General features: G+C 45.7%; 2 protein-coding genes across 4 annotated transcripts; one reads left to right on the forward strand and one right to left on the reverse strand.

The window, feature by feature from the left end:
• Positions 1-369: 369 nt before the first annotated feature.
• On the forward strand, positions 370-9,453 carry LOC144716009 (putative sucrose-phosphate synthase 2). 2 transcript variants are annotated; one of them, XM_078591005.1, is made up of 10 exons: positions 370-823; positions 2,766-2,989; positions 3,058-3,121; positions 4,103-4,801; positions 5,333-5,569; positions 5,653-5,829; positions 5,902-6,018; positions 6,388-7,317; positions 8,813-8,943; positions 9,013-9,453. In XM_078591005.1, the coding sequence occupies exons 1-10, from the start codon at positions 500-502 to the stop codon at positions 9,293-9,295; spliced, it is 3,186 nt and encodes a 1,061-aa protein (XP_078447131.1). In that variant the 5' UTR covers positions 370-499; the 3' UTR covers positions 9,296-9,453. The 2 variants fall into 2 exon arrangements, with proteins under 2 accessions (XP_078447131.1, XP_078447132.1); XM_078591006.1 differs by having other exon boundaries at positions 8,816-8,943.
• Positions 9,454-11,383: 1,930 nt separating this feature from the next.
• Positions 11,384-18,166, reverse strand: LOC144716010 (Autophagy-related protein 13). 2 transcript variants are annotated; one of them, XM_078591007.1, is made up of 6 exons: positions 18,001-18,166; positions 16,397-16,873; positions 15,585-15,927; positions 15,064-15,285; positions 14,616-14,752; positions 11,384-11,908 (listed from the first exon to the last, which is right to left on the reverse strand). In XM_078591007.1, the coding sequence occupies exons 2-6, from the start codon at positions 16,846-16,848 to the stop codon at positions 11,545-11,547; spliced, it is 1,518 nt and encodes a 505-aa protein (XP_078447133.1). In that variant the 5' UTR covers positions 16,849-16,873; positions 18,001-18,166; the 3' UTR covers positions 11,384-11,544. The 2 variants fall into 2 exon arrangements, with proteins under 2 accessions (XP_078447133.1, XP_078447134.1); XM_078591008.1 differs by lacking the exon at positions 18,001-18,166 and adding an exon at positions 17,744-17,982.
• Positions 18,167-24,637: the final 6,471 nt, after the last annotated feature.

Below are 24,637 nucleotides of genomic sequence, written 5' to 3' on the forward strand. Positions count from 1 at the left end.
GAGACAGACAGAGAGATATTGAGAGAGAAAGGTGTGGGCAGGCCGGCGATAACGTTTCGTTCTTTAATTTCGTTCTTTAATTTTGTTCTTTAATTTCGTTCTTTAACGGGATAACGTTGATTAGCATCACCTTCGCTCCGGGCCTCGGGAGATTATTAAAATAAGATTATTGGCTTTGCAAAATTCAGGGGGATTGTAATTGTAATTCAAAGGGGAAGGCGTACAAGGAACATCTGGGAATATCCGGATCGGTGGAACGTGCGATCGACGGTGATGATTCCGCCACGTGGACTCACGGGCTTAACAGAACCAGACTGAGTCTGTTTTTCTCTCTCTACATGCCTATAAATACCGCTCTGTTCTCTCTCTGTTCTGTTCTTGTTCTACGCTGGTCAAATCGAAGAGGAAAGATGCGCTTTCGAGCTCAGTGCGATTTCGGGAGCTTGATCTTCGTTTGATCTTCGTCCGATCGAGCTGCGGAGGAATTTCTACTGCGGAAATGGCCGGAAATGCGTGGATCAATGGCTATTTGGAGGCGATTTTGGACAGCGGAGCGGCGGCGATCACGGCGGAGGATGGAACTCCGCAGCGGTGGACCGTGCCGCCGGAAGAACTGGAAGAAGGCGTGGTAGGAGGTAGTGGCGCGGTTGTGCACTTCAATCCGACGAGGTATTTTGTGGAGGAGGTTGTTACCGGCGTGGACGAGACCGATCTTCATCGTACATGGATCAAGGTCGTTGCCACTCGGAACACTCGCCAGCGCACTTCGCGACTGGAGAACATGTGCTGGCGCATCTGGCATCTGGCTCGCCGGAAGAAGCAGGTATATCCGTGATTTTTTCGATGTTTGATTTCATTATTCGTCCGGCGATCTTTGTTGATCGTTGATTTCTATGGAAAAATTCAATTTTTTTGTGATTAAATATGTGGAATACTTAAAGTATCAGATATTAATATGGAGGCTTCATTTTGTAATTAGAAATCATTTTCGAAGTCTCTATAATAGCTCCTATATGTCCATGGACTCTTCAATAATTTGGACATAGGAGTATGTTGACCATACATTGACCAGAAATTTCGCCGCAAAATGTTTTGGATGAATCTTCGCAAACTTGAATGCCTTCCAATCTTCTTATTTCGATGCCTGATTTCTACATTCATTCTGGTATCTTTCTTGATCGTCGTATTGTATAAAAACCTCAACTTGTCCGCAATTTTTTTCCATGAGTCTTTCCAGACTTGTTACTCTTCCCAATCCGTAATATATTAACCAGAAATTTCTCGCCACACGTTTTCGATGAATCTTCGCAAACTTGTCCGCTTCCCAATCTTCTGATTTTCAAGGACGATGTTATTATGTTTGTAATTTTTTTCGAATGGCTGATTTTTACATTCATCCTGAGAATTTTTTTGATCCTCGATTACTATAGGAACCTCAATTTCTCCGCGAAATGTTTCCAATGACTCTTCCCAAACTTCTCCGGCTGTTACGTTCATCTGCAATCTTTCTTGATCTATGATTTCTATAGAAACCTTAATACGTTTGCAAAATGTTTTCGATGATTCTTCCCAGTCTTCTCCTTCTAGTTCTTCTGAATTTTCTGGAAGAATCAGGCTTCTCCGTTGATTTTTCGAAGCCTGATTTCTACGTATACTCTGAGATCTGTTTTGTTCCTCGGTTTCTGAAGAAATTTTGCTCGGAAAGTGTTTTCGATGTATCTTCCCAGACCTTTCCTGAAATTTTACGGAAGATGTTTCGGAAAATGGTCCCCTTCCCGATACATGCAAGTTATGGTCCGTTAAGAATTAAAGGAAAAATCTGATTTCTTATCATACATGGTATGGAGCCACCGTTGATCGCATGCTGAGCCTTTCACACAACCAGAGGAGGCCTCGGGTTAGATAAGAAGCTGTGAAAGCGCTTTTGTCTCTACAAGAACAGTGTTCCAATGAGTGAAGTGGAAGACAAAGTTGCCATAATTGGGGTTTTGAATAAGACTACCTTTGGAATTTTCATTTTATCTGATTTTTTATATCTTGTAAAATGACATTCTTTAATGTTGGATTTCCGCATTCGTTCTTCAATCTTTCTCTGACGTTGCTTTCCAGAGAAATTTTAATTTGTCCGCAAAATGTTTATGATGGATATTCTTAAACTTGTCCGCCTTCCAATCATCTGATTTTGTTGGAAGAATCAGATCTATCTGCAAATTCTAATGCCTGATTTTCACCTTCACTTTCTATTGAAATCTCAATTTCTCCGCAAATTGTTTTCAATGAACATTCCCAAATTGTCTTCTAATTTTTTTTCAGAATCAGATCTAGAATTGTCTGATTTTCACATTCATCCTTCAATCTTTCTTGAACCTTCATTTTTACCCAAACCTCAATTTGTCCGCAAAGTGTTTTCAATGAACATTCACAAATTGTCTTCTGATTTTATTACAGAATCAGATCTATCTGTAAATTTTCGATGTCTGATTTCCACATTCATCCTTCAATCTTTCTTGAACCTTCATTTTTACTCAATCCTGAACTTGTCCACAAAATGCTTTTGATAAATCTTCCCTAACTTCTTTGCCTCCTTATCTTCTCATTTTGTTGGAAAAATCAGATCATCTGTAAATGTTTTGACGTTTGATTTGCATATTCATCCTTCGATCTCTCTTGCACCTCGATTTCTATAGAAACCTTGATTTGTTTGACGAATCTTCCCAAACTTTTTTGCTTCGCTTCCTCTTCTGATTTTTCTGGTGGAAGAGCAGCTGGAATGGGAGAACTACCAGAGAGTGACTGGGAGGCGGTTGGAGAGAGAGCAGGGGCGGAGGGATGTCACGGACGACATGTCGGAAGACTTGTCAGAGGGGGAGAAGATGGATCCTGCCAGCGAGATCGCCCCTCCGGAGGCCAAGCCGTTGAAGAGCGTCTCCGATTCTCCCATCTGGACAGACGACAACATGGGGAAGAAGCTCTACATCGTCCTCATCAGGTCTTCATCCTAATCCTAACCCTAGCTCTCCGCTATGGGCATCTTCCTCATACGTGGTCGCCTTCCAGCCTCCATGGCCTTGTTCGAGGAGAGAACATGGAGCTGGGTCGAGACTCTGACACTGGTGGACAGGTAAAAATTTATCCCACCCTTACACCTGAAATTTTTTTTGATCAGATCTAACTGGAAGCAAATTTTGATGAAAATTCACTGATTTTTGTCCCATTTTTCGTGCAAAATGAACCAGAAGCATCTCTCTAATGGAAATCCATGGTTTTTCTTCATTTTTCCATCTGATGGAAACATGAGCAAATCTTGATGCAATTCTAGATTTTCCACTTTCTTCCATCAGATAGAATCAGAAGCCAATCCGGGTGGAAACTCTTGTGTTTGTGTTCCTCCGATTAGATGGAGCCATAAAACGAATCTTAGTGGGAACTTGCAGTTCATTTTTCTTTCTTCTATCAGATTGAACCGGAAGCAAATCTTGATGGAAATTTGGAGCTCTTATTTCTTTCTTCTACCAGTTTCAGACCAGAAAGAAATAACTACGGAAATACACTATTTTAGGATATTTCACCCCTGAGAACAAACCAGAAGCCCAACTTGATGGAAATTTGTGATTTACTCTTTTTTCTTTGATCATCTTGAAAACAGAAGCAAGTGCTGATTGAAGAAACTCGATTCAAGTTCCTTTGTTTCATCAATTAGACGAAACTAGAACCTAATGTGGATTGAAATTCACGATTCTTTTGTTCTTTCATCGATCAGATCAAACCAGAAGCAAATCTTGAGGAAATTCGCGATTCTGTAGTCCCTTCTTCTATCAAATCAAACCTAGATGGAAATTCACGAATTTTTTATTCTTTCTTCTATCACTTCCAACCAGAGTTTAATCTCGATGAAAACTCACGATTATGTTGCTAGTTCTTCAAACAGATCAAACCAGAAGCAAAATTTGGAGAAAACTTGCAATTTCTTTTTTCTTTCTTTGAAAAAATCAAACCAAAAAGCAAATATTGATGAAAGAAACTTGTTATTTCTCTCATATTTCTTTGATCAGATCGATCCGGGATCAAATCTTGATGTAAGTCCACGCTCTTTTGCTTGCAGGTGAAGTATGTGGTGGAGCTGGCAAGGGCATTGGCCATGATGCGTGGGGTGTATAGGGTGGACCTGCTGACCCGTCAGATCTCATCCCCTGAGGTGGACTGGAGCTACGGCGAGCCAACAGAGATGCTCTCGCCAGGCACCGACGACGACTCCGGTGATGGCAGCGGCGAGTCCGCTGGTGCCTACATAGTCCGAATTCCCTTTGGCCCCAGAGACAAGTACCTCCGCAAGGAGCTTCTCTGGCCCCATCTCCAAGAATTTGTCGACGGAGCCCTGGCCCATATCCTGAACATGGCAAGGGTGCTCGGTGAGCAGATCGGTGGCGGCGCTGCAATCTGGCCGTATGTTGTCCACGGCCATTATGCTGATGCTGGCAATGCGGCGGCGCTTCTCTCCGGCGCGCTGAGCGTACCCATGGTCCTGACAGGCCACTCCCTTGGCCGGAACAAGCTGGAGCAGCTGCTCAAGCCGGGTCGCCAGTCGGAGGAGGATATTAATACCACCTACAAGATCATGCGCAGGATAGAAGGGGAGGAGCTTTCATTGGATGCGGCGGAGCTTGTTATCACCAGTACCAAGCAGGAGATTGAGGAGCAGTGGGGGCTGTACGATGGGTTTGATGTCAAGCTGGAGAAGGTCTTCCGTGCCAGGTCCCGCCGCCGGGTCAGCTGCCATGGCCGGTACATGCCCAGGATGGCGGTGAGCTTCAGGACATCCCTTACCTTTTCTGACTTTTTTTGGTGATCATGCATCATTTGAGGAAAATGATCATTAAATTTTCTAAACTTGGACAAACTGAGAGAAAATATGAGCTCTCTATTTTTTGTGTCTGCATATTCCTGATTTTTTCTATTCTCTTCTTGTTCCGTCATCATTTAACTATGCATCCCTTGAAAGAATGATATTTACTTTCAGAACTTTTACAAGAGTGAGAGAATGCGTGTGGTGCCATTTAATGCATCTGCGTACTCCTGATTTTTTCAAAATCTTCTGGTTCTATTATCCTCCAATCATGCATCATTGTAAAAAAATTAAACATTACTTTCGAAACTACAAGTTGACGCGCTATTACAGGGATTTGAAAGGATGGATATCTCCATTGATGTCTCTACCATCCAAATATGAATGGAGATCGTTAAAATCTAGACGTTTACCTTACTGTCACAAAAAATCGTCGCTACTTTGTCTTTGTATTTCTGTAGTGAAAACTGTGCTTTCCCTTGGTTGCAGGTGATTCCCCCGGGGATGGATTTTAGCAACGTCGTGATCGTGCAGGAGGATGAAGGGGAAGGGGAGATCACCATCGGAGGGCCAGTGCCACCCATCTGGGCAGAGGTGAACAGGTTTCTGACAAACCCGCACAAGCCAATGATCCTCGCGCTGTCTCGTCCAGACCCAAAGAAGAACATCACCACTCTCCTCAGGGCCTTTGGCGAGTGCCGTCCTCTCAGAGAGCTTGCTAACATGGTAAAACAAATCACCGCTTGTCTTCTCAAGTCATCAACGATGATGATGGCGACGGTAACAAAACTTTCTGATGATGTTGACAGACGCTGGTGATGGGGAACAGAGACGACATAGATGAGATGTCAGGGGGCAATGCTAGCGTCCTCACTACTGTGCTCAAGCTGATTGACAAGTATGACCTCTATGGCCAGGTCTCATACCCAAAACACCACAAGCAGAGCGATGTTCCGGAGATTTACAGGCTCGCAGCAAAGACCAAGGTCTGTATAGATTCGTGAAGAAAACCTTAAAACGTAAAATCCATATTCTTAATCCTTATATTGTCATTGCAGGGGGTGTTCATCAATCCAGCGCTGGTGGAGCCCTTTGGCCTCACTCTCATTGAAGCCGCAGCCCATGGCCTCCCCATGGTTGCCACCCAAAATGGAGGTCCTGTCGACATCCACCGGGTACATCATCATCATCATCATCATCATCATCATCATTATCATTATGATCATCACGATCTTTATCGTCTTATTCTTCTTCCTCTACATCATCAGTGTCATAATTATCTGTACGATTCAAGGGCTTCCCAACTGTGATTAAAGCTATTGCTGATAGCAAGGGCACTACTTTTCATCTATAAGCAGGATGTTGTTCTTTAACATTCACATCACCCTCTTCTTGTTTATCATAATTACCATCATCATCCTCTCTTTTTTTTCATCATCATCGTCATCTTATTTTGCATCATCCTCTATTATTTTATATTTATTATCCTCATCATCATCAACATTACTATCCCATTCATCATCATTATCAAACATGATGCGCAGGCGCTGAACAATGGGCTGCTGGTGGACCCGCACGACCAAAAGGCAATTGCAGACGCACTGCTGAAGCTGGTGGCAGACAAGAACCTGTGGGCGGAGTGCCGCAAGAACGGGTGGAAGAACATCAACCTCTTCTCCTGGCCAGAGCACTGCCGGACATACCTAACCCGTATCGCTGCCTGCCGCATGCGCCACCCGCAGTGGCAGGTTGACACACCCCTCGACAATGCCGGCCCGGTGAACGACGACTCATTTGGCGACTCCCTCAACGATTTCCAAGAGTCCTCCCTCCGTCTCTCCCTTGATGGCGACAAGATCTCCCTCAATGCCGCGAACGATCCAGACTTGGATGACGACTCTGAGATTCAGTCCCAGGTGAAAAAGATTTTGACCAAGCTTCGCAGATCTGCAGGCGACAGCGGCGGCAGCGCCGGCGATGTCAATGCTGGCGGCGGGGGGAGGCAGCTGTTGCTGCGAAGGCGACGACGGTTGTTCGTGATCGCTTTGGATTCCTATGATGATGAAGGGAAGCCAGAGAAAAAGATGGTGCAGACAATTCAGGAGGTTTTCAAGGCAGTGAGGCTGGACTCGCAGCTGGCAAGGATATCCGGATTTGCACTGGCCACTGCCATGCCGATATCGGAGATACTGGAGCTGCTAAAGAAGGGTAAGATCAGGGCGGCGGAGTTTGACGCCATCATCTGCAGCAGCGGCAGCGAGGTGTATTATCCTGGGAGCTCTATCGGTGGCGGAGATGGTGTCGAGCTGCGGCCGGACCCGGACTACGCCGCGCATATCGATTACAGGTGGGAGCGGCAGGGGGCGAGGAGGACAACAGGGAAGCTCATGGCTGCCACCACCGCCGAGACTGAGGAGGACGCCGCCTCCAGTGGCCCCTACTGCGTCGCGTTCACCGTCAAGAACCCCTCCTCGGTATGCTTCCTTAAACCTTAGAACCCTGCACTCGAGTATAGTTCTGGATCGTCCGGGACGTGGATGATGGACGAGACGGGACGAATTTCGTCCCGTCCGCATCTAGAGTAAGTTCAGGGACGAAGGACTGGACGGTTTTTCGTCCAACGATAAAAAACACCGTCCCGTCCAATCATACCGGGACGGTTTTTCGTCCTTTCCAGTCCTCCCGGGACGAATTTTCGTCCCGAAATTCGTCCAGGACGAAAAAAGCCTATTTTATATTTTAAATATATATATATATAGACTTTTCTAAGTTTTTAAAGGGAAATATGGAGGAGGGAGAATGCAAATGGACTTATGTACAATTAATTCTGAGCGGCGTCAGTTTGCGCACGCATAAAAATACAGGGACCTTGATGCAAATTGTCATAGTGAGGCCACATGGCGAGATCTCGACCGTCGGATGTGAATCCGGCAGTTTTTCGTCCATCCGTCCGTCCATTGTCCAAGACCTCCGAACGGACGGTTTTTTCGTCCCACGGGACGAAAACCGTCCTGTCCGGTGGTCCCCGGGACGAATTTTCGTCCCGAAATTCGTCCGTATCCTCAGACGGGACGATTTTTCACCCTGGGACAAAAGTATCGTCCCGTCCATGTCCCTGAACTATACGCTCGAATACACCTCATCTCTTCCTTGCCTCACAGACCCAGCCCGTACCTACCATCATTAACCCTAAAACCGTTTCTCGTACCCTAAACACATCCTAGCCCTGAACCTAACATCATTACCTTTACCCTTGAATCTCAACCAGACTACTCCATAATCTCTTGTTCATGGAGGGATGCTTCTAAACCTTACCCTAAAACCTTAACCCAAGATTCAGTTCTAATCCCTGACTTTAACCCTGATTTCCAACTCCTACGCTGGCTCTATCCCTGGGCCTTGACTCAATCTATTCGCCATGAACTGCTTAGCAGACTCTTATCCTAAACCTAATTTCTTGGCCATGTAGGAAAACCATGGAATTATTTGATAGCCCTCCAACCCATCATGATCCCTAATTCCAAAATCCAGACCTCACCCTAACGCTTATCCTAATCAATTGACCGTGACGACAAGTGTGCTTAACAGACCTTCACCCCGACAAAGACACAACTCTAAACCTAATCATCAAATTCGGACCCTGACCCAAACCCTATGCCTTATCTCTTACCAACCATGGTGGGATTTAGGATGTAGCACTCAACGTCATTGAGCCTTCGATGGTGACTTTGACCAATTTTGGGTGTGGATGATGATGACGTTGACGAGGTTACAGTTCATGTTGAAGTTAGTAAAATTTTAGTTAAGACGTCAACTCCACCAATGTCATTGCCTAGTTGACGACAACATTGGCGGTGAAGCCGTTGCCTCTTTGTAAAGTTGGTTACACCATCGGCAATCCATCAACCAACGTCAACAGTATTGAGACATATTGAGACACAGGCTAATCCTTAATCGTATTGGTGATAGCAGGCAATCAAGGTAGACGAGCTGAGGAAGAAGATCAGATTGCGGGGTCTGCGATGCCACCTGATGTACTGCAGAAACTGCACCAAGTTACAGGTGATCCCGCTACTGGCGTCCCGATCGCAAGTCATGAGGTTAGTGGAGAGAGAAAAAGATTTATTATCATGAGTAGAGAGAGAATGCTTATTTCTTTTTTGGGTCAGGTACTTATTTGTAAGGTGGGGCGTGAACGTGGCGAATATGATTCTAATAATGGGGGAGAAAGGGGACACGGATCAAGAGGGGATGATCCCAGGGACGCACAGGACAATTTTGATTCCCGGAGTGGTTGAGAAGGGGTCGGAGGCGCTGCTGAGGAGCACGGGAAGCTACCAGAGGGAGGACATCGTCCCCGGCGGTGGGCCGGCGGCAGCAGTCACCGCCAACGGGGCGAGGGCCGAGGACATCCTCGCCGCCATGCGTGCCCTCTCCAAGCATGGTAAATGATCTCATCTCTCTCTCTAAATTTATTTCTCAATATATATATATATATATGCCTCTCTCTAGGCATGGATCTGGAGAGAGAGAGAGGCCCATACCATGTGTAATCTGGAATCAAGGATGAATAAATTAAATCATGGAGTGTTCTCTCCTTCTGTCTCTAACTCTATTGCTCTGTGATACGAACCTTGATCTAGGTTTGTATCAGGAGGACGTTGGAGGGCGATGCGAGATAGACCTTTCCGGGATAGGAGAGTCGAAACGGGAATGAAGAGAGAGGTCGAACAGATGGGGACAGGGATCGACCGAGGACGAGCCGCCTGATGACGCGGTGAAGGGTTGACGATCGCGGGGACGGGGATCGCCGGAGACTAGAAGGGAACCGAACGGCAAGGGTAGGGATCGGATACCCTTTGGAGGATCGCCGGTGAGACGACCACGGGGATAGGGGATCGCTAGACGGTCAAGGGGACGGGACCGAGACATGGAGGATTGAGATAGTGAGCCAAGACGCCAATCTTACCATAAGTCTTGACTGCCCTCCTCCAGGGAGGGCTACACGTATTTATAAGAAATGGAAGTAATTAGACTAAACATGAAATGACTAAAATGCCCCAAGTGGGCTAAACTTCCTAAGATACCCTTTGGGGGTATAAGATCGTATCACTCTGATTCTGGCTACATATATGTCTCTCTGATGGAAATTATAACATACTCAGACATGGCTGAATAATTCACTTTTTCTCCGAATATGGCAAACCACTTTGATCAAATGAACCATCCAAAGAGCTCCCAAACCAAGGAGTAAATAATTTGACACCAAATCTTCCACTCCAACCACTGTTCACTGCGCAGAATTTCACCACTTCAAGAAATCCCACTTGAAAAATGGGTCATGAAATAACCGCCATGTCAGGGAGAATTTCACCACTTCAAAAAATCCCACTTGAAGTAAAAGTCATCAGATAACCGCCATGTCAGGGAGAATTTCACCACTTCAAAAAATCCCACTTGAAATAAAAGTCATCAGATAACCGCCATGTCAGGGAGAATTTCACCACTTCAAAAAATCCCACTTGAAATAAAAGTCATCAGATAACTGCCGTGTCAGGGAGAATTTCACCACTTCGGGAAATCCTACTTCAAATAAGGGTCATCCAATATGGATAGAGAGTAAAAACACTAGGGGCGAGGTAGAGAGAGATATCACCGAATATGAAATGCTGTTTGCGAGGGACAAAATCCCTAATTAAAAAAGGCTTTGTTAAAAAAAAAAACAAGGGACATGAATGACACAAAGCAAGGGAGTATGTCATGGGTAATCTGGAATTGAAGATAAATAATTTATCTCTCCCTAGATTTTCTCTCAAGGCATGAAGGGAGAATACCATGTGTAATCTTCAGAGTTTGAGGGACCTGGATCTATCTCTATTTAGGTATCTAAATAGAAATTGCTTCAAGATAAATGCATCAAAGATGGGATTGCAAAACAAATAACAGTCTGCCATCTGTTCAAAATTTTCTAATGCAAGGTAAATCATTTCATCCTCTGTATGTCTCTGATACGGTTCCCATTTGAGTATATGAGAAAATAAAAAAGAAGGGGAGTCAAATAAAGAATGTTGACCAGTCAACAGGCACCAGGGGACCTGATGCCCCATGTGGTGCTGACGTAAAGGAATAAAGGAGGCCTATAAATAAGAGGTGAGACCTCAAAGAAAGGCATCTGCTGGCAGTAAGACTTGGAGGGTGTGGGAGATCTTGGAGAGACTAGCTGTATGCAGCAAGGCTCTTCTGAGGGCGTTCATACCATCAAGAGGATCTGAAGAAGGATCGGTGTCCGCTGGGATTTCTGAAGAAGGATCTGGCTTTGGAATTGCGACATTACATCTGTAAGTTGTATTTCGTTATTTTTTTCTTACCAATTCGATGCGGATCGTATCAGTCTCTTTCTCTCAAAGAGATACATGTGAATGTTAGCATCATGCATAAAAAGAATGCACAATTAAGATGAACAGAATCTGATGGAGTAATCTCTCTCTCTATCTCTCTCTCTCTCTCTCTCTTCATGGTGAAGGTTACAACACTGGGATCTAAGAAAAAATTCAATCTTGGCATTAGCCCAAAGACTTTACTAAAATAAGATGGGCAACGTATGTCTGCTCTCTCTCTCTCATTCTTTCTTTCTGTATCTCTCTCTCTAAAGTTATATATACATGCGCATGTTATCACCTTGTGTCGAGAAGAATACATAGTTAGGAGGAACCAGGGTGCAATGGCAGCAGGTTTGGCCTTCCGGCGCCGCCCCCGCCATGGCGGAGCAGCAGGTCCTTCATCTCCCGGTAGCCTCTGAGCTCTTCGAGAGCGTCGGAGGTTGTCCTTGACCGGATAATAGACGAGGAACAGGTAGCCCCACCGGTGGTTGTCGTAGCTCTGCCATCGATGTAATCCAACGGTGGTGGCGCTGCCACCGGAGCATCGAGCTTTGGAAGATCCTGATGAAGAGGCGGGGCGGATTTGAGCATGATGACGAGCTCCCCAACTGCAGCGCCTTGGGAGAGTGCGCTGGAATGTTGCCGGTCAGGGAGTGCATCATCTCTTAATTCCGCGGCATCCGCCCTGTCAGAGAAGTTGTAGCTTGTCAGTGCAAAGAATTCTGCTAAGAGAAATTGAGATATGAGAGAGAGACAGAAATAGAAGAGAGAGAAGGAGACGGGGAGGAAGACAGGTGGGGGGAGTAGACATGTTTGTTCTGTTCTGTTCGTTTTAAACGAACAAAAAATTCGCATAAAAGAACCGCACACGGCCTTGTTCTTTGTTCTGTTCTTTTTTTTTCAAAAACAAAAAAAATTTGCATATTCACAGAAAACTAGAACAAAATTCACACAAAGCGAACAAAAGAACCGCACACGGGTCTGTGCGATGTTATGTTCGAATTTGTTTTTGTTCTGTTCCCAAAACCGAACAGAACGAACAATTCGCACAAATTCGCACAAAAAAAACAGAACGACCATGTCCAGGTGGGAGGCAAAAAAGATGAAAAAATGCTGGAAGTAGATTGGGAGATGAGAGAAAAAAATGATAGAGGGACAGAAAAGGAGAGGGAGAGAGAGAGAGAGAGACAGACAGAGAGACAGACACAGGAAGATATGAGGGAGAGGGGAAAGAGACAGACGGACAGGGAAAGAAAGAGATGAGACAGAAGAGGGAGAAACTGAGAGGCATAGACATGAAAGAGGAGGCAGAGAGAAGAAAAAGAAGGTCGTGGGAGGGGAAGTAGATAAACAAATAATGGACGAGAGAGAGAGAGAGAGAGAAAGAAAGAGGAAGATAGAAGAGATGGGAAGGGGGAAAATGAAGGGAGAGAGAGAAAGGAATAGAATGTAAGGGACTAAGAAAGAAAATGAGTAAAAATGGCATGAAGATGGAGAGGAGATGAGAGAGGGGATGAGAGGGAGAAAGAGGGAGAAAAAAAGACAGAATCAGAAGAAGAGAGAGAAAGAGAGGAGGGAGAGCATGAAAGTGTAAAACAAGGTATGAGAGAAAGACAGTGCGTGAGTGACAGAGAACGGAAGAGGGAAAGAAGGGAATAAGATAGAAAAGGCATGAAGTTGAAGGACACGAAGAGAGAGAGAGATGGAGAAAGCGGAAATGTGAGAGAATAAAGGCAGATAATAAGAGAAAATGAGATAGGGAATGAGAGAGAGAAAAATATAAAGTAAGAGAGAGAGGGGGAACTGTGATCTCATAACACTAGACAGAACCACTATGTATCATGCCATTGTTTTTCACCGATAACTGATCGTTCTCTTAATTAATAACATAAAAATAAGTTCAGCAAGTAATACTGGCCTTAATTCTCAAAAACGTCTAAACCTGGAGACTTAAATTAGTAGAAAAAAGTAAAACCGAACAATAACGACATATTAATACTGATCTGCAAACGATAATTTTTTTAATCAGAGACTCAACAGCTCGGTCAACTAGACAATCATGATAAATCCTAATTGGAGTTGGCAGATGATGACAACTTGTCATCAACATCATCCAAATTTGGCCACCATCATCATCATCCGTGCAGCTTGGGCAAATGAAGGAAACAATGATGAGGATGAATACAACGGATGGATGAGCATATTGTTTGTTATGCCATTTCTCTCTTCTTCAGACTGTAAGTGGGGCATGTTTACATAAGTGGCCCACGATTTTCTCTACTCGTTTTTGATAGGCTTAAGTGGAATATTCCCATCTGGAAATATCCCGCTTAAGGAGGGTATTGCATCACCCATTCAGTAAGTGATTTACTTCCCACGTGAGAAATAATTCACTTAAATGGTGGTACCCAGATCCATAGTAATAGGGCCAGTAATTAAACTGAACCCAGACAGAAATTTCAAGTTCTTTTTGTCCCTTCCAAATTCTAGCTATCAAGTATGAGAAAGCTGCCGGCGGCCCTGGAGCTTAGGTGATACTAGAGAAGTTAAGCCAGATTGTATTAGTTGGCAATGACAAATGCAACAGATGGATGATGGTGATGATGAGAATGATGAAAATGACATAGTCAATTCTTCTCCAAAAGCTACTCACGAAGAATGAACAAGAAGGCAAATCAAGAGGCGAAATGAGCATACTAATACAGCACGTGAGAGACCAATTACTCAATTCTTTAAATAGCCTGACCAGGGGGACAGCGAGGACATTGCAGAGTCTTTTAAAGATTTGTAATTGCAGAGCAACCGCAGGGCTGCACAGAAGGATAGGGCCTGCAGACCAAAAGAGGAGATCTCCATGGGGGCATCTCCATTATTTTACCTCTCCCTCTTTCTACCTAAATGAACTCTCATCTCCCTCATTCTTCGTGATTCGGATCTGAATCTGGATGTTCTTGAACAATTCCGTGTTTCTTGATATGGAATTCGGCATTCTTGTTGTCTATCAAATCACTATTCAAGATCCGGCCATATCATAATACATATGGATGACGATGATGACTACCACCAATGGGTGACAATGATGATAATGATGATCAAGGTGACGAATAAAACAAATGGATGATGATGACAATGGCAGCCCTTGAAAGCTGGATTACTATGGTGCTACCGATAACAAGAATAAATGCTCTATCTTAGCTTCAAAGCTGACAGATGATGATAATGATGATGAAGTCTTTTGTCATCAGATGAATTGACGACGAAAATTCATCATCAGCAGCATCATTGTAACTGTTCCTGTAATCATAATTACTAGTATACAATGCCCGCTAATCACAGATTAGCAGTGGAATTAAGAAGAGCTGCCTCAAGAGAAAACCGAGGACTTTGATCACCTGAAATCTTCGTCTTCGACAAAGGGGCAGAAGAAGCCAGAGCTGACAAACTCGTCTCCCACAGAAATCCTGCTCATGCCACTGGCATAGGTCAACCTCAGTGAGGAGGCTCCCCCCACCAACCCCCCAGGCAGAACCTGCAGAGAGAGAATTGTTAGTTGTGGAGTCTGATCGAGTCACCTTTCGAAGCATCCATACTAGCTCATCACGGATCCAACTGCTAATTTTGCATGGGAAAACTGCCTATTTTGCTTCATAAGGAGTATGTGCATTCACTTGTATGATATACTACTTCTATTCATAGTGAAAGGGTGGCACGTGACAGTTTCTCACAATCTACCTTTGTCCATTCTCAAGAATTTCTCTACTTCCCCTGTTTAGTTGTCAGCAAGAATTTTCCTCCCTCAAGATCTAGAGCAGCAGAAAGGAGTTGCTGAAGAGATTAGACCTTGGAAGAGGAAGGCGGGAGTTGCAGGAGCTTTGAGGACCGCTGAGATGGCAATGGCGGCAGGTAGTGGCGCAGAGGAAAGGGAAGCCTTTCTGGGGCGCTCTCTGTCCTCATGAGATTGTTCAGCGAGATTCGCCCTGGAGCAGACGATGGCGGCAAGCTCTTCTTCTCATCGAAGCTGATGCTCCGCTGCACCGGAACCCTGATCTCTGGTTCTCTCCGCTGCACCAAAGAAGAAGATAAAGAAGTTATTAGAAGAACTAGAAGTAGTAGCAGACGAAGAAGCTACAAAAAGCTAGAAGTAGAAGAATGAGCAAGAAAAAGGGGCTAGGAGAAGAAAAAGGGAGAGGAGAAGCTAGAAGAAGAAGGTGAAGAAGAAAGAAGATGCAAACAGAACAGCTAGAAGCAGCTTAAGGAAAAAAAGAAGAAGAAGAAAAGATGAACAAGAAGCACCAGAATAACTAGAAGCAGCTTTAAAAAAAGAAAAATAAAAAGCAGCTTAAAGAAGAATATGAAGAAACCCCAGTTGTTCTTCGGCAGCTGCTCCAGCTATGACGCCTGGTGAAGGAAACACTGGCGGGCAACGAGACAGGGGACGGAGGTGACTCAAATCTCTTCATCGGCTCTGCTAGAGGGCTCCCAACATAGTCCGAGATAAACTCCGCCGCCAATGGCGACCCCATCTCCCCTCCCACCTCCTCCTCCAACCTTGGCAAGTACGCCACTGACAAGCACAACCTCCCGCATGGCGTTTCGACAGGCGCGAACAAAAACTGTTCCATCTCCTTCTCCTCCACCCTCGACAGCGGCTCCACAAAGGAGCACACTCGGTGCGCAAGCTCCAACGGCAGGACCTTCCCTTCCCTGATGTTAGAATTCGAACAATTATCACTGTGTTAAAAGCTATAGCTAATAGAAAGGGCGCTACTATACCAATTAGAACAATTATCACTGTGCTAAAAGCTATAGCTAATAGAAAGGACGCTACTCTTCCAATTAGAACAATTATCACTGTGCTAAAGGCTACAGCGGATAGAAAGCGCGCTACTCTTCAAATTAGAACAATTATCACTGAGCTAAAAGCTATAGCTGATAGAAAGCGCACTACTCTTCCAATTAGAACAATTATCACTGTGCTAAAAGCTATAGCTAATAGAAAGGGCGCTACTCTTCCAATTAGAACAATTATGTCCTGTACTAAAAACTATAGCTGATAGAAAGCACGATACTCTTCCAATTAGAACAATTATCACTGTGCTAAAAGCTATAGCTGATAGAAAAGGCGCCACTCTTCCAATTAGAAAAATTATCAAGAGGGTGATTTCTTCAACACCTGAAGATCTTGTATGCTGGCAGAAGCCGAACCAGCAGATGCAATGATCGCAGTACGATGATCAATCTCTTGTACACCTTCCTCTGTGCCGCGGCCACATCGGCACCGCCGCCCCCGCCGCTCTCATACTGCATCACCCACCTCTCAATTATCTTCTCTGATCTGAGGAGGATGACGTCGATGACGAGGGGGGAGGAGTGGTGGTCGCCAATATTCCAAAGGTCCATGTTTTCGAGGGCGGCGGGGCAGTCGCCGAGGGCGAGGTTGAACCATTTGTCCCGGGGACGGGCACTGGAGGATGAGGACGAGGACGAGGACGCGACGGAGAGGTCGCCACTGTGGCGGGATGAGGCAGATTGGTGCCTTGATCCAAGGATGATGTGGAGGCTCTTCGCGAAGAACTCAGTGATGATCTGCTCCACCATGGGAGCCTCGGATCGAGGTGATGCCATCGTTTGTCGCCAGGTTCTTACAGATCTGCACCACAAAGAGATTTGCATCAATAATTTCTTGTTTTCTAATTGAACCGAGCCGAAATTCTGATCTATTTTTCTGATTCTGAGGGAAACATCCGGAAGAATCCTAGATAGGGAATAAAGAACACGAGTTGCATGGAGTGTTGATCAAGTCAAGTAGATCTCCAACCAGGATTGATCAAATTCGAAAATTCTGATATTATCATGTATACTCCTCGCAAAAGATACAGAGTGAAGAACGCCGAAATAGGAATCTCATCTGAATACGAAATAGGAATCTTATAAATTTTATGTGGCCATCCGATTGAACAAATCTGAAAGTCCTAATCCATATCATTCTTTTTTCGAAGACCGCCGCCCTGCAGAGTGTTGCTGAAGTAAAACTGAATCACGAACCTGGAATACGATGATACATCCGATGAAACCTGTAACTTGGAATGTTTTAATCACCACTGAGATTAATAATCCGAAAATACTGACAAATCTCGTCGTTTCAAAGAATCCTAATGCAAAATCCGGAAGAACCCAAACTACGGATTGGAAAAGATTCCGCCGAGTACAGCCCAAACGAAATCGAAAAAAGAATAGGGAATCCGCCGATCGATCCGATGAGTCGCGAAAAAAGAAGATTTTCGTCGTCACTCTGTTGAACCGATCCAATCCAAAAAAATCTAATCTATCTGGGAAAAATTCCCAAAGAATCCTAATGCAGAATTGAAGAGCGCGATCCCGCGGCGTCTAGCCGAAACCGAATCGAAGAGGCTTTCGTCGACATCCGATGGAACTAATCCAAAATTCCGATCCGTCTCGTTCGTTCATCGAAGAAACACAATCCCGCAGAGCGTAGACGAAGTCGAATCGCGTCACGAACCAGTAATCCGATGATCCGCGCAATGAATCGCGTAACGTGAAGGCTTTCGTCGCCATCTCCGATGATTCAGAAAAAAAATTCTGAAACTCGGAAGAGATCAACTGTCGACGGGAAGAACCCTAGATCGGGAATTCCGCCCAGTAGTGTGGAATTGGAGAAGAATCGGGAATTCCGCCGAGAAGTGTGGAATTGGAGAAGAATCGGGAATCAAGAACCGCACAAATTGCGGAAATTCCAAGCCTGAGAGCGACGCTAACCCTAGAAAAAATATGGAAGACGGGGTAAGCCGATCGATCAATCATCAGTCGCCAGCGAGGTTTCCTTCTCTACGATCTTTCGCCATTGCCTCGATCAACACTGCTCCTCTGCAACTTCCCCCCCCCCCCTCCAATGGCGACTGTCTCTCTCTCTCTCTCTCTCTCTCTCTATCTATCTATCTATCCATCTAATAATATACTCATCTATCTCTCTATCTCTCTATCTCTCTATTAATCTATCTATCTCTCTCTCTCTATTAATCTCTCTATCTCTCTAATAATATATCTATCTCTCTATTAATCTCTCACTCTAATAATCTATTTATCCCTCTATTAATCTATCTATCTCTCTAATAATCTATGTATCTCTCTATCTCAATCTCTTTATCTCCCTCTCTCTCTCTCTCTCTCTGTCTATCTATCTATCGACTTTTCGCACAGCACACAAAATACAAACACACGCACGCACTCTCAATCTCTCTCTCTATCGCTCTCGATCCATCTATCTCTCATCACAACACACACACACTCTCTCTCTATATATATCCCACTTACTCTCTCACACAATCTCTGTCGCTGTCTATCCATCCATAGATAAAATATACGTCTCGATCTCTCTCTATCCATCTATCTCTCTAACGCACGCTCTCGCTCTCCATTTATCTCTCTCACATGTACACACTATATCTCTCTACGTCTCTCTCTCTCTGTCTCTCGATCTATATCACTCCCATTTCTGTCGACCTCTCTCTCAATCTCAATCGCAGTCCCTCTTTCTCTCTATTTTTCTCGGTCTCTCTCTCTACATATCTCTAGGTCTCTCCGTCCCTCTCTCTACCTCTCTCTCTGTCTCTCTACCTCTCCCTCAGTCTCTCAGTCTCTCTTTCTCTCTCTACCTCTCTCTCAGTCTCTCTTTCTCTCTCTCAATCTATCTATATCTCTACCTCTCTCTCAGTCTCTCTTTTTTCTCTACCCCTCTCTCGGTCTCTACCCCTCTCTAGTCTCTCTTTTTCTCTACCCCTCTCTTAGTCTCTCTTTTATCTCTACCTCTCTCTCTCAGTCTCTACCTCTCTCATTCTCTCTTTCTCTCTCAATCTCTCTTTCTCTCTCTACCTCTCTCTCAGTTTCTCTTTTTTCTCTACCCCTCTCTTAGTCTCTCTTTTATCTCTACCTCTCTCTCAGTCTCTACCTCTCTCTTTTATCTCTACCTCTCTCTCAGTCTCTACCTCTCTCATTCTCTCTTTCTCTCTCTCAATCTCTCTTTCTCTCTGTACCCCTCTCTCAGTCTCTCTTTTTTCTCTACCCCTCTCTTAGTCTCTCTTTTTTCTCTACCCCTCTCTCAGTCTCTACCTCTCTCTCATTCTCTCTTTCTCTCTCTATCTCTCTCTCAATCTCTCTTTCTCTCTCTGCCTCTCTCTCAGTTTCTCTTTTTTCTCTACCCCTCTCTCAGTCTCTACCTCTCTCTCATTCTCTCTTTCTCTCTCTACCTCTCTCTCAATCTCTCTTTCTCTCTCTGCCTCTCTCTCAATCTCTCTTTCTCTCTCTACCTCTCTCTCAGTTACTGTTTTTTCTCTACCCCTCTCTTAGTCTCTTTTTTATCTCTACCCCTCTCTCAGTCTCTCTTTCTCTCTCTACCTCTCTCTCTCAGTTTCTCTTTTTTCTCTACCCCTCTCTTAGTCTCTCTTTTATCTCTACCTCTCTCTCAGTCTCTACCTCTTTCATTCTCTCTTTCTCTCTCTACCTCTCTCTCGATCTCTCTTTCTCTCGCTACCCCTCTCTCAGTCTCTCTTTTTTCTCTACCCCTCTCTTAGTCTCTCTTTTTTCTCTACCCCTCTCTTAGTCTCTACCTCTCTCTCATTCTCTCTTTCTCTCTCTACCTGTCTCTCAATCTCTCTTTCTCTCTCTACCTCTCTCTCAGTCTCTCTTTTTTCTCTACCCCTCTCTTAGTCTCTCTTTATTCTATACCCCTCTCTCAGTCTCTACCTCTCTCTCATTCTCTCTTTCTCCCTCTACCCCTCTCTTAGTCTCTCTTTTATCTCTACCTCTCTCTCAGTCTCTACCTCTTTCATTCTCTCTACCTCTCTCTACCTCTCTCTCGATCTCTCTTTCTCTCTCTACCCCTCTCTCAGTCTCTCTTTTTTCTCTACCCCTCTCTTAGTCTCTCTTTTTTCTCTACCCCTCTCTTAGTCTCTACCTCTCTCTCATTCTCTCTTTCTCTCTCTACCTGTCTCTCAATCTCTCTTTCTCTCTCTACCTCTCTCTCGGTCTCTCTTTTTTCTCTACCCCTCTCTTAGTCTCTCTTTATTCTATACCCCTCTCTCAGTCTCTACCTCTCTCTCAATCTCTCATTCTCTCTCTACCTCTCTCTCAGTCTCTCTTTTTTATCTACCCCTCTCTTAGTCTCTCTTTTTTCTCTACCCCTCTCTCAGTCTCTACCTCTCTCTCATTCTCTCTTTCTCTCTCTACCTCTCTCGCATTATCTCATTCTCTCTCTAATTCTCTCTCAATCTCTATTTCTCTCTCTACCTCTCTTTCAGTTTCTCTTTTTCTCTACCCCTCTCTTAGTCTCTCTTTTTCTCTACCCTTCTCTCAGTCTCTACATCTCTCTCATTCTCTCTTTCTATCTCTACCTCTCTCTCATTCTGACGGTGACAATGACGGATGACGACATGGTCATGACGGTGATGGAGGGCATTGGTCGGGGGACGTGACGACACGGCTGTCACGGTTGACGGCCGTGACAGATTTTTAAGCCTTTAAAAATCACCAAAAAGGCTTAAAAAACCATTAGATTTAAATTTTTTTACGGCTGAGATTTCGCCATGCGACGTTACTAGATCGATTTCTTGGCATTTTGCAGAGAAGTCCCTGCATTAATTTGCATGCGCAAAAGGACGCCGCTTAAAAATAATTGGAGATATGCCCTATGATCCTCTCTCCTCCACAAGGGTTGTTCTTCCTGTCACACGGGACGACGACGAGGTCCGGTGACGGGACGTGATGGGACGCCACAACGAGGAACGTGTGACGCTGTTGTGACAGATTTTTCCAAAATCCGTGGATGTGTGTCGGGACGGTAATGCAATGGAAGTTCCATCACGTCACCGTTCGTCACATATCGTCATTTGTCCCGTCACGTCCCGGACGTGCCGTTCCCTAGTCTCTTTATATCCCCCCTATACTATTAATCGCACTCATCTCTCTATATCACTCTCCTCCCAAGTCTATCTCTGTCTCTATCTCACTTAGTCTCTCTTAGTGGCGGTGATGACGTCAACGCACAAACCTGGGATGCGCTGCCAACGTCATCCCCCACGCCTCACATCCAAACTCGTCATCAACATCAACTGAAGAACCGCCAGGATGACGACCAAATCAGCGCACCGACGACGAACGCACCATCGTCGGACGTGCAGCCACCGCCTCCCAAGCCGTCACGCATCATGACATGTCATCAACAACAGATCCAGAACTGCCCTTTGACGTGACACGATTACACGTCGTCCACTTTTATTTTATGTCATTTCTCGTATTTTCTCTTTCCTCCAAGGCCTATATGTAGGTCAATGTTGCAAGAAACATTTGGCAAATTTATTTTCAAGAATTGAGTTTTCTTCTTGGAGGATTTGCCCTAACCCTCTTCCCGTCGGACCGTCGCCGTCGCCGCCGTCGCCGTCACCTCACATCGACGATCACTGCTCCTTCTCCGCACCCGCTCGTGCCCTGCTGCCCAGTGCCTGACCTGATGTAGGACAGCTAGGGAAGGAAAGGGGCGACTAAGGAGGTGGATAGGATAACGACGGTAGAAGGGTACTTATGGGTTTAGTAGGGTGGATAAAACAGACCACAGAAATTCACACGATCGAATTCAGAGCTTAAAAACTGATGAAATGCTGGTGGTGCAGCCCCGTTCCTCGTCGAGGGCGGGAATACTGTCTTCAACCACCGCGACGATGCCGAAGCACCCAAAATCAATAATCGAATTCACGTCATAAGGAAACTCACGAAAGAGAGAGATTTTGGGAATTCCAAATCAAATCAAATCTGTTGGCGGTGGATAATTCTTATGGAATATTGGACGGAGAACACGTCGACACCGAAGAGTTCACGCGTACCTCGGCACCGTAGTGCGTGAAGAGGTTGCGGGGAATTCTGATCGTGACGAGACTTGGCGAATCCGGGCGTTGAATGGCCCACTAGACGAGAGAGTCTGGGCGTTCCGGGCGTTGTACGGCCCTAGCAGAGAGCGAGACTAGACGAGCGAACACGGGCAGGCCAGGTGTGTGCGGGCACTGGTGCGGGTGGCGGCCTTGGGCGGCCGTGGGGCGGTAGCCTTCGGCGGCCAAGGGCTGGCTGCCCTAGGCGGCCTGGGGTGGCTGCCCTGGGAGGCCTGTGGTGGCGCCTTGGGCGGCCAGGGGCGGGCTGCCCTGGGTGGCCTGGGGTGGCTGCCTTGGGCGGCCGAGGGAGGGGGGCCCTGGGCGGTCTGGGGCAGTGGCCTTGGGCGGCCTGGGCGGGCTGCCCTGGGTGGCCTGGGGCGGCAACCTTGGGTGGCCTGGGGTGGCTGCCCTAGGCGGCCTGGGCGGCGGCCTTGGGCGGCCTGGGGCAGCGTCCTTTGGCGGCTTGGGGTGGCTACCTTGGGCGGCCTGGGGTGGCCGCCTTGGGTGGCCAAGGCGAGGGAAGAAAAGGGCAGGGAGAAGAGAGAGAGAAGAGGGAAGGAGATAAAGAGAGGAATGGAGAGGGGGAAAGAGGATGGGGAGGAGGATGACCGACGACACGAGGCGGCAGCGGCGGCGGCGGGTTGGAGATTGGATAGGGGAGGATGGGCAGTCCTCCAAGAAGAGTTAAAAACAAACTCAATTCTTGAATAATGACTGCCTAACTGTTTCTTGAAACAATGGCCTATACATATAGGCCTTGGAGGAAAGAGAAAATACAACTTAACGACGAGAAATTAAAGACGAGCCATTAAGGACGAGAGACGTGCTTCGTGTCACGTCAAGGGGCAGTTGTTGATCTGCCGTTGGCGACGTGTCATGATGCATGAAGGGCCGTGCGTGCGTGGAGACGTGCGTGATGCCGGAGTGTTGACTTCGTCCGATGACGGTGGTGGCGTGTCTATAGCGGCGGCATTGACTTCGGTTGACGGTGGCGGAGCGTCCGTAGCGGCGGCGTTGACTTCGGTTGACGGTGGTGACACGTCCAATGTCGATGCGCTGGCGTCCTCGCCATCATGGCCACCAGCGCCAGGCCAACCCAGCGCTAGGTCGCCCTTCGCTAGGGCAGCCCAGCGCCCAGACCGCCAGAGCGACTAGGCCGCCCAGCGTTTGGCTGCCCAAGCGCCTAGGCCACCGAGTGCCTAGCGCCAGCCGCCCAGCGCCTGGTCGCCCCAGTGCCAGGCCGCCCTCGCTAGAGCTACCCAATGCCCATGCCGCCGAGTCCCAGACCACCAGTGCACGCCCTCTGTGCTCCCGGACGCCCTCACAGCCATTGGTCGTTGCGCATACCGTTTAGGTGTGACACCCTATCGAAGTGCACGTCAATCGTCCCGCCAACGATGCGTCGAGAATTCTCCGCATCCTCGTCACACACCCCTAGTGCAAAGGTACCCCTAAGCTCTTTGGTGTCTGGTGTTCTTCGTCCAGTGTTCTGCGAGAAGTTCTTCCACCGCCGTCGGAGTTCTTTTGGATTTTCTAGAATTTTCAACGACTAGTGGATTAGGTATTTCTTGAATTTCCCAGCGGACGTGAATTTGATTGTATTGGTTTTGGTGCTTAGCATCATCACGGTGGTTGAAGGAAGTACTCCCGCCCTCGACGAGGAAAGGGGCTGAACCATGATAAGCCAAAAATAGGGGTAAAGTTATGCAGTTTTTAGCCCTTGTCGTTGTAAATTTTAGCTTATACAATAAAATTTATAAAACCTCGCTTAAAATGCACATGATGAGTGAAGGTATCGTCCTAGGGAGGCTAGTAAGGAGTTCAATTCGATGATTTTCTATAATTAGGACCACTTAATCTTCAATGAGGATCAATTTAACCTAATTGGAAAGAATATTGAGAAAGGGAGGTATAGGAGATGAGAAGAGTAGAAGAATTTAGGGGATTCTAAGTTGAATTAGTTGATCCAAAGTGATAAGCCAAAAATAGGGGTGAAAATTACGCAAAATTTTTAGCCCTTGTCGTTGTGAATTTTTGGCTTATGCAATAAAATTTATAAAACTCTACTTAATATGTATAGTGATAAGTATGAGTGTCGTCCAAGGGAGGCAAGTAGGAATTTCAATTTGATTTTATTTTTGGTGTTTTAGATCCTAATTAGAGTGAATTTGATCTTCAATGAGGATCAAGTCACCCTAATTAGGTGAGAATTTAGAGAGGGGGGTAGAAGAGATGAGATGAAAAGAAGAAATGTGGGCTCTAGATTGAATTAATTGATCCAATTGGATGGATCAAAGAATTCAATTAGAGAGGTTGGAAGAAATTTTTGATTTAAGTTTTGGTTGGTTTTGAGAATTTGCTAAATCAGAAATAAAAAGGGAAATCTTAATCTCCTAAGAATTAAAACTAAATTTTTTAGAGTTTTCTTTTGGAATGCAATTGAATGCCAAGGTAAATCCCTCAATTTCTCCTCTCAATCC

Source organism: Wolffia australiana, chromosome 20, assembly GCF_029677425.1.
Source record: "Wolffia australiana isolate 7733 chromosome 20, ASM2967742v1".
In the NCBI taxonomy this organism is placed as follows: Eukaryota; Viridiplantae; Streptophyta; class Magnoliopsida; order Alismatales; family Araceae; genus Wolffia; species Wolffia australiana.